The sequence below is a fragment of the Pinus tabuliformis genome, chromosome 4_1 (assembly GCF_031772625.1).
Source record: "Pinus tabuliformis cultivar Carrire ecotype Pingquan chromosome 4_1, CPIR1, whole genome shotgun sequence".
Lineage (NCBI taxonomy): Eukaryota > Viridiplantae > Streptophyta > Pinopsida > Pinales > Pinaceae > Pinus > Pinus tabuliformis.
The window spans coordinates 851864636-851876612 of NC_142303.1; the positions used below are offsets into that span (position 1 = coordinate 851864636).

Below are 11977 nucleotides of genomic sequence, written 5' to 3' on the forward strand. Positions count from 1 at the left end.
GTATTCTTTAGTTGCTTTATGAGTTAATAATTAGTGAGTTAATTAACAATTAATTCACATCACTCATCACTAGTGTATTTGCAGTTAGACTAAATACAACTAGTTTAACCACGTCAAACTGAACACAACTCCATCAACTCCACAATCAACTCCACCAAACTCAACCACATGTGTTCTAACTGAAGTCCTGCATGCAGTAGCTCAATTGACCCACAAGAAAAACGTATTTCCTTCTGACAGCTGCATGTGCCACATCTGTAGCTCAAACTGAAGTGCTCCAAGAGGATAAGATAATGTTTATAGTCCAAATATTATTATGAGCTAATAATATTCGACTGTTCTATTTTTAGCCTGGCAGTCTAAAAATAGACTCCGCCCATATGTCTAAAAATAGAAGTCCATCTATTTTTACCAACATGACCAATCATCCACAAATAGCATCCTGCAACTCATAGACCATGATCCATATGTCTAAAAATAGACATAGTCTAAAAATAGACTTTGTGCCAAAAATAGCCTGTGGGCCCACTTAGTGAAGGCGATTCCTTTCCACTAAGCTCCATCATCTTGTTGCATTTTCAACACTCCCTCTCAAAAAGATATGGATTATCTGCAACACCTATCCTGAAACTCTGGAATGTTATGCATGCAACACATTTAGTCCACTTGCTCCAACAACACTTGGAACAAAAACACTCCCAACTGACCACTCTGTTCGGCTAGGAACATACTCTGATGCTGAAGCTCTACCTGCTGTTGACAAGTGCTCCCTCTCTGACATCTGCCCTACTGCAACATCTCCATGCATCTCGTACCATTGCACACTTCTCTGTGCCACGTAACACTGTGCAAAACACTTGTGCCTCTCGCATTGCTGCAACCTGCTAGCTATGCGTTGTCCTGGGATTCCCTACACTATCGCTCTCTCTGCCGCTCCATCCGCATCTGTCTCTACCCAATCAGTTAGTTCCTGCTACTCCACATTGGGGCTCCCGTAGCAAGGTATCATCCAAGAGGTTGGGTACCTCAAGGATCCTGCCCCTCCTCCTTGGGACGATCACTCTATATCGTCCCACCTCCTACTTGGAGGTATGGCTGCATGTGATCCCTCAGCCCACCTGGCTTGAAGTTTCCCCCTACTGGAGGTCTCTGCATGAGTAGATGTCTCTACTCGATCTCCTCTCAGCTTCCCTTGTTGTGGCTGCTCCACAACCTCCTGAAGTTGCTGCACCAATCGTGGCTCCTCCACAATCGTCTGAGACTTCTTCTGGCTTTGCATGTTGAGAGGCAATATACACTCCCTCTCAACCACCAAGTCTCCATCAGTTGCCTTGCCGCTCAAGGCTTTGCATGCATCTTGAACCTCAAGAACATACAGGTTCTTGACCCATGAACCAATCTGCTTCACCTGTCTATTGATGATGTGTCTAAGGAAAACCTTTCCCTTACCTAAGACTACATCATAGCCTCTATCTTCCAGCATCGCGATCGACACCAAGTTTCTCTGCAGTCCTGGTACATACTTGACATCGGTCAAGGTAAGGCGAGCTCCATGCTCCCTTTGAAAAATAACCGTGCCTACACCTGAGACACTATACTTCTCATCATTACCCATCACTATGAGTATCTGGAAATCTTTCTCCTCCAAAGTACTGAACAAACTCTTGTCACCGGTCATGTGGAAAGACGCTCCACTGTCAAGAAACCAACCACTTCCCACCATGGATGAAACCATGCATGCGAAGAGTGTGAAATCCAACTCAAACTGTGAAGCAAGTGCCTCACCTTCAGATCCTTCCCCAGATCCCTTCTTGGATTTCTTCTTTGGACAATTAGTAGCATAATGGCCCAACTCATGACAATGAAAGCATCTCACCTTCGACTTGTCAACCTTCTTCCCATCATTGGAATAACTAGATTCGGAAAGAGAACCCTTCTCCTTCCCCTTCTTCACCTTACTCGCTAAGGCACAGTCCTCCTCATCATGCATGGATGAAGAACTGTCTTTGGTGCTCCGTCTGATCTCCTCTTGCACAAGATCCGACCAAAGTCTCTCCCATCCTGGCAATTTCTCCCGACCATTGACAGAGTCGTGATAGGAATGCCAACTCTTTGGAAGACCAAGGAGAGCCAAGCTCACCAAGTCCTCATCATCGACAGTCACCCCCACACTTCCCAGCTCATCCCGGCATTGGGTGAACTTTGTGAGATACTCGGGCATACTGTCTCCATTCTTACACTTAATGTTTCTGAGTTTATCCTTGAGCGCCAACTTCCTCTGGTCACTATTGCTTTGGAATAAATCTGTCAACACTTTCCACATCAAATATGGAGAAGCCTTTCCATGCAGGCTGGACACAATGTGATCCTTCACTCCCTCCAACAGAATCCTTCGACACTTTGCTGTCTTCTTTTGCCAAGCCACAGCTTCAGCAGCATCAGTAGGTTTTGGGACCTCAGCCTCTATGAACTCCTTCAACCCATTGTCATCTAACACCGCCTCCATCCTGTCTTTCCATGCAATATAATTTGCGCTGCCCTCAAGAGCATACTCCAATCACAATCCGTTGAAATACATTTCAACTTTGACACCAAGAAAACACTGTTGCAAATTCGAATTCCACCAGCTCAAAACTCAACCGCATCTGATCTAAAATTCGTGAGAACAAAGTATTTCTCGTACAGAGATTGACTGTATGGGCTTTTATCGGATATCTCACATTCCAAAGGAAGGATGAATCCAGAGGCTACCTGGCCCGATTACAGACTCTTCCTGAAGAAATAAAATGTAAACACTTTCTGAATAATAGATCTGATGATCAACAACTCCGATACCATATAGAAATTTTGAATAATATGACACTTATTCACAAAGATTATCCCGATTATACACTATTGCGGAATGCATGCATAATACATAACCTCCTCTACGTTGATCATCAATTTTGCGGAATTAAAAACAATGAAACATCAATCGCATGCGCACATTAACACAGTATGTAACCCGGGGAAAGCATACAGCTGAAAACCCCACACTATATATATATTATAATGATTGAGAACATGTAACAATACATAGTACAATACTCCTCTCAGGTACTTAGTACTATCTCCACCTGTTACACACAAACTAGCTCAGATCTGAATCAATCACAGGTTCAAATCTCCTCTGCTGCTTGCCTGCCTCCACTGCACAATCCTACATGAGAATAATGATGAATGGGTGAAGCAAACTCGTATTTCCTTGGCCGAACCACGCAATCCTCATTGGCATTACTCAATCCCACTGATTGTGCAAGATCTCATGCACAACTATAGTCACAACTGATAGCAATCTCAACCTCTAACACCTGTCTCCACTGAACTGTCCATGTACTAAGTTAACTGATGTATTCTTTAGTTGCTTTATGAGTTAATAACTAGTGAATTAATTAAAAATTAATTCACATCGCTCATCACTAGTGTATTTGCAGTTAGACTAAATACAACTAGTTTAACCAAGTCAAACTGAACACAACTCCATCAACTCCACAATCAACTCCACCAAACTCAACCACATGAGTTCTAACTGAAGTCTTGCATGCAATAGCTCAACTGATCCACAAGAAAAGCGTATTTCCTTCTGACAGCTGCATGTGCCACATCTGTAGCTCAAACTGAAGTATTCCAAGAGGATAAGATAATGTTTATAGTCCAAATATTATTATGAGCTAATAATATTCGACTGTTCTATTTTTAGCCTGGCAGTCTAAAAATAGACTCCGCCCATATGTCTAAAAATAGAAGTCCATCTATTTTTACCAACATGACCAATCATCCACAAATAGCATCCTGCAACTCATAGACCATGATCCATATGTCTAAAAATAGACATAGTCTAAAAATAGACTTTGCGCCAAAAATAGCCTGCGGGCTCACTTAGTGAAGGCGACTCCTTTCCACTAAGCTCCATCATCTTGTTGCATTTTCAACACAAATTTTAAATCAGAATATTAAAACAAATTTTCAAAATATTAAAACGAATAGAATTGTTAAAGTTTTTAAGTAGAGATATTTTTATAGTATAATTAACAAAGTTATGATTCATTAAGTGTTTAGTTAAAACAATGAAATTTTTATTTTGCATTAAAATCATTTATAACAAAAATTTGTCATCTTGTTGATGATCCTCCAGGCTTGATATGTGGCTTGAGAAACAAGAACCCTAAGCTGACTCAATTTTTAGCATGTCTCCTCTCCCTAGCATGGAGGCAACAACCTCCATGAGGTTTGATCCTGGTTTGCCTTACCGAGGCGATCCATCCTCAACCGATTGTGCTAGTGAGATTTGACATAAATTTTGAGATTTGGGTTGTGCTAGTGAGATTTGACATAAATTTTGAGATTTGATGTGTGTATTTTTTTTTTTCACAAATATTGAGATTTGATATATTTTTCACAAATATTGAGATTTAATGTGTCTATTTTTTCATAAATATTGAGATTTGTTGTGTGTACTATTATGACTTGGTGTCATATATAACTTTTATTTTTATAAATAATGAAATTTTCATAAATATTAAGATTTAATGTGTACACTATTTTTCATAAATAAATATTAAGATTTGGTGTATACTATTATGACACTTGGTATCATATGTATTAAATAAATTTTATTTATCAAACCATAAAATTAATTATTTCATATATTTCAAAAAGTTTCATTTTAATTTTCAAGATATTGGGTGTAATAATTTAATTTAATTTTTTTGGATGAATTTTATAAAATTTTGAGAACTAATTAAAAATCAAACTTTTCACTATAAAATGATCCATATAACTTGTGCCTTTGGACTGGTATAAAAAAATAAAAAACCTGGTCCATAGAAAAATTTCAAAACAAAGTTAAAAATCTATAGAATAACACTGTATTAAAATCAAACCGGTGGGGGACAGCCTTTATCGATAAAGAATGCCCAGTGCGACCAGAGAGTTCGTTGAGCTTCAAGATGACACTGCTCGAACTGTTATGTAGATTCTCCTGCATTTATTGCATTAAAATTGAAAAATAAACTATCACGCGATGCCATATGCGTTGCTTTCCAAAAAAAGTTTACACGATATTTTCACCTAAACGTGAGGGAATATCCTTTCAATGGGGCTGCTGTCAGGTGACTACAGTCAGTGGGTCATCCTCTTTTCAGCATAACCTGTGACCCATACATCTGTCTGGAGTGGAGAGTCAATACAATCCATCAAATCACAGTAATTGTCACATGACAAAAAATTCAGAAAAGTTGCTTGCAGGTACTTGTTTGAGTTTCACCCAAAAAAAAAGAGCCTAGGGTAGAGCTCAATCTAAAGAGAAACTTGGGCTCCCTCCCATGATTTTAAACGAACATTCAGGAGGAAGATACTGAACACTGCCATGTCTATACATGCCACTCTGACACTGCAGGCTTATAACACAAACCCAACAAGCGAAAGTTCCTGTTTCCTGGAAAAAGAGGATCAGTCGGAAGACCTCTCCATATGTTGTTATATAAATTGAAAGCAATTGTACTCTGGCTTAGATGTGTAGCAATGCACAGCCAATCACCTATAGCAGAACATACGAATGGAGAATAAGATTTGAGAGTACCCATGAATTCTGAGTAGATACTGAGGGGCATCTGTTGAATCTCGGTCCATGCAATTATATCACTGTCTATGTATTGCAATTCCCAGATGACTATTTTTTCAGTAGCTTTATTAAGGTTGTTAACCACTCCTGCAATCATGATTAGGCGGCCATTGCTCTCTGCAAGAGAAGGAGTTGAAATAGAGCATGGCATGGCTGCATCAAGTTCAGTCCAAACGCCATTTTCGGGATCAAATCTAACTACACCATATGGCATCTCTGTAATACAGTAGAACAAACCTTTGCACCACACTCCTGGATCGGACCCAAATTTGGCATGGGGTAATGGGTTTCCCGCCATTTTCCAATAACCAGCAATGGAATCGTAAATCTCAGTATAAAGCCTATATACTCTCGAGTTTATTGTAGCAGACATAATGCTATCTTCTTCCCCTGCTACTACAATTTTATAGGACTGGCCATCCTTGTTCAGACACATGCTTGCTTTGTGTATCAGCTGAACTCTGGATGTGGGAGGCAGTTGCATCACTGTCTTCTTAATCGGATTGCATATGGATAATATCTTGCACTCTGCAACGAGATTCCCCAGACACAAAATGCTGCCTGCTGCTGTAATAATAGACATTCGAGGGATTGCAGGATTGGGAATTTTGTGCCAGCGGTCCATTTCGAAGTCGAAGGCACATGAGAATTCACCCGTTGTGCAGAGGAAAAACCATGCACCTCTTTTCACTTCTTGATCCTCCCCTGCATCCGTCTGGTATCTCCTTCTCCAATACGCATCTGAGAGGAACAGAGATTTCCATCTTGTGCATACGCTCTGAAACTGCACTGTGCTGGCCAGGGGCAAGCACAGCAAGATCTTTTCTACCACTTCTTCGGGAAGCCCACTCCACAAGTTCGCCTCTAATTGCTGCTTCTCACTTCTGGATTTGCAGTGACTATTCTCTGTCTGCATTTCTACCATCAGTAATGAAAACTGAGTAACAAATTTACCAGTAACACATTAACCTTTTTGCAAGAAAATCAGGTTACTGGATCATTACATAGAAATCAAGAAGCACAGAAAGTAGAAATATCAAACTCAACTTAACAGCCAGCAAAGACAGTATGAATGCCTGCCATAGAAAGGGATTTAAGCCTAATCATAATAATAATAAATTCGAGGAGTTGCTGCAAAATGAATTAAAACAACCCCATTGATAAAAAAAAATGGAGAGCCAAAACCTACTAAAGTTCCAGAAGAATGATTGCACGGCCAGAGTAGACCAGGCAATGCAAAGCTCACGGAAAAATGGAAGGCAAAATGTGAAATATATAGCACACCAGCTGGGGGTGATGTAATTATTAAATTATTCAAGATACATACCATTCAAGTTACCTGTGGAGCCCTCATCCCCACGTTTCAGTAATAGTGCCATTCCATATAAACAATGGTGATGTATTTCAATGGTGAAGTCGCGTTGTTTTCTGCTAGAAGTCACTAACAATGACTGGGATTTCTTTGTTGTACCATCTCTCACACTATCCATCGCTCACTGCAGTGTCAACGTCGCATTAAAGGGGTGTCTCACATTGAATGTGAAAGCAAAAGTGGTTGCGTCAAATGGGCATCTCAAACAAAATCCCAATTACTTTTTTGGGCCTTGGCCATTTGGTAACAGTAAATCCTAAAGAAAAGCCTGTTACAGAGTAAGCAAATTGGTCCCCACTTGTGATTCCTGCAAACTAATTAACAGAAGCTATGAATAACACAAGGTGCAGCATGCAACACCATAAGTAAATTATTATGAAACGGAGAAAATCTGCAAGTTGCCAGAAAGTAGCATTTGAAAGTGACATTAGTAGATAGGGACACTTCAACCAGAAAAGCATCAAATCTGTGGGAATCTATAAACCATTTGCTATGACCACTTTTTCACGAAAATGAAACCATCCAATTTTCTCACGTCCTAATCCCATCGTCGTGTTCCAATTGGATATGGACAATGTGTTATTTATTATGATGTCAATTGTGAGAAGAATCATGCCTGCGGCCAGGATGAATTATGAATTGAATTGTGTTAAAGAATCGAAATAAAAATTATTCATTATTCTTATGAAAGAAATAAAAATTCTTCAATTTTATAATTTCGAATGTTTTTTTCTGTTTCTTTAATTATTCTCTTTCAAGAAATTCTCTCATCCTCTTTCTTGGAGTATTTTTTTTTTCATTTTGAAGCATAGTTGATTTGAAATTCTCTTATTTTTTTATTATTATTCTAAAAAAATAAAAAAATATTGTCAATTCCCCCTTAATTAAGTAATTATTTATTTTTTAGATGAATTTTTGTTCTTACTCTTAATTTTTTTTTTTAATCTTAATATGGTAGCTTTTCTATTAATGGTCTATTTTCCTTTTAATTTAATTTCTCAATTTATTTTATTTTCAAATGCAATATTAATATTTTAATATTAGTTTCTAATGACTAGTTTAATATTTATTATTATTTGTTAACACCTAATTCATATTTTCCTTTTATAAAAAATATCCACAACATTCATTTGTAATTATTCAATTCTAAGATCTCTGAAAATGGGCGAAATGTCCATCCTCAGCATGGAATAAAATTAAATTATCCTTCACACCTTTTTAGTCAAAAATTTTTCCCAAAATAATATTATTGTTACTATTATTTAATTAAATTATTTAATATTATTTAGTTATTTAATAATTAATTAAATATTTATTATTATTTTATTATTATTTAATTTTATAAATACATTGCTGATTCACTTTCCAAATACTCAATATTTTGGGCTAGCCTATGATATTTCTATAGTTCTATTACATATAAACTATCTATTTTAAATTTCTTCTCATGTAAAGCTTTGAGTTGGGCCTTTAATTTTTCAATTTCCTTCCCTTGAATGGACAGGTCTTCCATAGCTTTAATTAGATCATTTTAAGAATCTGTGGTATGTGCTTTTGTTGTTGTCCTGCCACTGTTTCAACTGAAATGGGGACTCTTGTTAGTGGAACTATTGCTAGCTGTGATGATTGCTCCTTTTCCTTCATCAATTTTTCCATCTCAACCTCCATGTCCTTAATCTAGCTTTTTTGTTCAATTATAATCTTGAGCATGTCCTCCTTTTGTTTCTGAAGCTTTCCAACTTCCTTAGTCTCTGGGTCTTCTGTAGAGGGTGGCTTGAGATGTTTCTTCAATGTTGTTATGTCTATATTCTTTCTCCTCACAATTTCTTCTTCTCCTTTTACATCACTAGGATCATAGCCTAGTTTGATTACCAGGTCTTCTAATGATTTAATCTTTGTGTCTTTGGCCAGAGATGAGATCTTTTCAAGTTTTAACTGAGATTGTATGTTGCTAAATGAGGCCTGTAATTTGGATTTTGTCATGGTAGTATTGGTCATAGTAGAATACAACATCTCACCAGTTTGTTTATGCATGTCCATTTAGTTAATAGTGTGAATCTGGTTGACATTAAACGAAAATTCGAACTTCTTGTAATTAGCTAGAGTCTTTGGAAATGGGACTTGTGCTTGAAGGAATTCCATTTGAATCTTTCCCTTTTCTGTTTCAAAGGCTGAAAGAAGCCTATGTTGTGAGGAGGGTGTTTTCTTCCAGAATTGAGAATATGTGGTGGCTTTGAGAAGTTCATTTTTCTTCTTGATTTCTTTGAATTTGGCAAAAATGTTTGGTTTAGCTTAGTCCTAAATCAACTTTGTTGTTTGAGCTGTATCTGGGGGATCGTGGGAAGCTGAGGAAGAGGGATATAATATGAGGATATCTTCTTCCCTTGTAGAAACATGAGGGCCTGCTAGGACTATGGTGGCCTGCTCCTCATCCTCCTGCAGAAAAAACTAGTTTAGTATTAATCTTATGCTTCTTCTTGTATATCAGAAACTCTTTGACTCCATCTCTGTTATTGAAGGGGAATAATCCTCCCTTGGCCTCTTGTCCCTTTTTTATTGATGTACTTGATCTAGGTGGATGTTGGTGGCCACCTACCTATCCCACTTGGACCCACACAACTGTCTCTTTCAGTTTTTCAGTTTCCTTATTTGTAGCACAATTTATTATTTTTAGCAATTTTCTGGGTCCTGAACTTCGGAGCCGTTTTAAGGCCCTAAACGATGTTTTTTTGGAAATATGGGAGCAACATGGGTCCATGGACCGAGTTTCTCTTCCCAAAGTCATATTCCTTGGATAGATCTCTCTAACGAGCTATTGTGTGCATCAAACAGAGATCGTATGCCAAAGTTACGACCCCGGGAAGTCAATGTACCACTTTACCCAAAATGGGGCCCACAGTCTGGTGTTTCATCTCCTGGGGTTAGGTTTTTGGATGTTTAGGGTTTTCCAATGTTTCTCAACAATAAATAGGCCTTTGAGCATCATTGTAACATAGTTCAGAGGCATGTAGCCACCACATCTCTTCTCAAAGATAAGCTACCATCGCCCTAACTAGTTTATTTCCATTTCTGTTTGTAAGCATATTTCAATATTTTATAGTAATGAAATGAACTATTATTTCTGCTGCATCTCTATATGTATGGTTATATCTGTAATTTGTTGCATTCTTGTTTAAATCTGGATCAGTGGTATCAAAGCGATCTGTATTTTCTTTGTTTTTCTTTGCATGTCCCCAACGAGGTCGAGATATAAGGAGTTAGGGTTTGAACTGGTCGGACCCTTGCAAGACCAGCCTCGCAAATCCCGACAGCCTCCCATGGCAGATGAAAAGAAAGACAAGGGGGAAGGAGATCCTATCAAAATCTTGCTCGAAGTATCCCTCGAGTGACAAAGGAACACGATGATGGACAACTTTCCTAGATCCTTTAGCGGCTACCCAGAGGCGACGCATCGGCTTCCAATAGCTACTCTCGAAACGCCACATCCTTTAAGGTACAAGTTAATTTTGAAATCCCCATCTTCGAAGGTCTGATAGATGCAGATGTCATAGATAAATGGTTAAATCTACTAGAAGGGTATTTTTCTGTTCATGAGTTTTCCAGTCGGGAAAATATTATTTTCGCTCTTCTCAAAGCAGCCCCCACATCAAGGACTAGTGGGACACCTACTAAGAGTAGAAGGATGAAAGTAAGGGCTCACTATTTTCTGCTGCACCCACTTGGAATTCATTCTTGGATGCCATCAAGGAGCAGTACTACCATGTTAAAAGCTATGAGGACAAATGCATAAAGTGGACCATGCTACGACAAGGAAGGGACCAGGATGTGCCAGAGTTCACAAATATTTTTCATACCCTTCGCACACAGTTGGGTATCGAGGATTCCGAGCTGCATTTGGTACTCAAATACCATAGCTGCCTACACAAATACATCCAGGATGAGAAGGAGTTCCTGAACATCTCCTCGCTCGGCAGGACGTACCAATACGCTATCAAGATCAAGCAAAAGTTTAAACAGAAAAAGCGAGACTTTGGATCTGCAAATCCGAAGCAAGGGAAAAGCGTCCCCAAATCGCAGAACCAAGGACAAAGCCAAGACAAGGAAACCCAAGACAACCCGTCGAAGCCACAAGAAAAGAACAACACCACGAAGTTGAAGAAGGACAGAGGAAAGTGGCGTGAGTTCCATAAGAGCCCCACTCATAACACAAGTGAGTGTCGGACCAAGCAGTCATTGGTGACCGAGCTGAAGGCTTCAGAATCAGATGCATGTTCCAACCGTGAGTCAGAACCCAACAAAGGGAATGGAAAAGGGAATTAGATCATTGATGTGGAGCCCAACGCCACTATTGCCACTGCCAAGATCCAGAAGAATGAGCCCAAATATTCAGAGGAGGGGGAGAGAATTTTCCACTCACAAATGTGGGTGAAGGGTTCACCGCTGCAATTCATTATCGACAATGGTAGCCAAAAGAACCTCATTTCAGTAGAGGTCGTGAAGCGGTTGGGCCTACCGACTACACCACACCCACAGCCGTATAGTATTGGGTGGCTTCACCGAGGACAAGATCTCCGAGTTCGCCAGCAGTGCCGCCTGCCCTACAGCATCAAACCCTTCACATACAAGGTATTGTGTGATGTTGCACCTCTGGATGTTTGTGATGTATTATTAGGCTAGCCATACTTGTGGAGGCGACATGCTATGTATGAGTCAAGGCCTCGCGTTGTCATTGTTTCTTTGGGTAATTCATTATACAGGATACTAGAGGTAGCCCCACTTATCACCACCTCTTTGATCACTGCTAAGAAAGGTAGCAAGCTCATATCCCAGACTAGGAAATTCACTTTTTGTCTGGTTCACTCCCAAAGTAAGGGGAAGCTCGTCGCCACATCCATGACCCCCGCAAAGGGTTCCTCCACGCAGCAACAACAGAGGGATACGGT

General features: G+C 39.2%; 1 protein-coding gene across 1 annotated transcript; it reads right to left on the reverse strand.

The window, feature by feature from the left end:
* Window positions 1-4840: 4840 nt before the first annotated feature.
* Window positions 4841-6908, reverse strand: LOC149178893 (protein UNUSUAL FLORAL ORGANS-like). Its single transcript, XM_089423734.1, has one exon. It carries the CDS (start codon window positions 6585-6587, stop codon window positions 5412-5414), a length of 1176 nt encoding a protein of 391 aa, XP_089279860.1. The 5' UTR covers window positions 6588-6908; the 3' UTR covers window positions 4841-5411.
* Between the last annotated feature and the right edge of the window lie 5069 nt (window positions 6909-11977).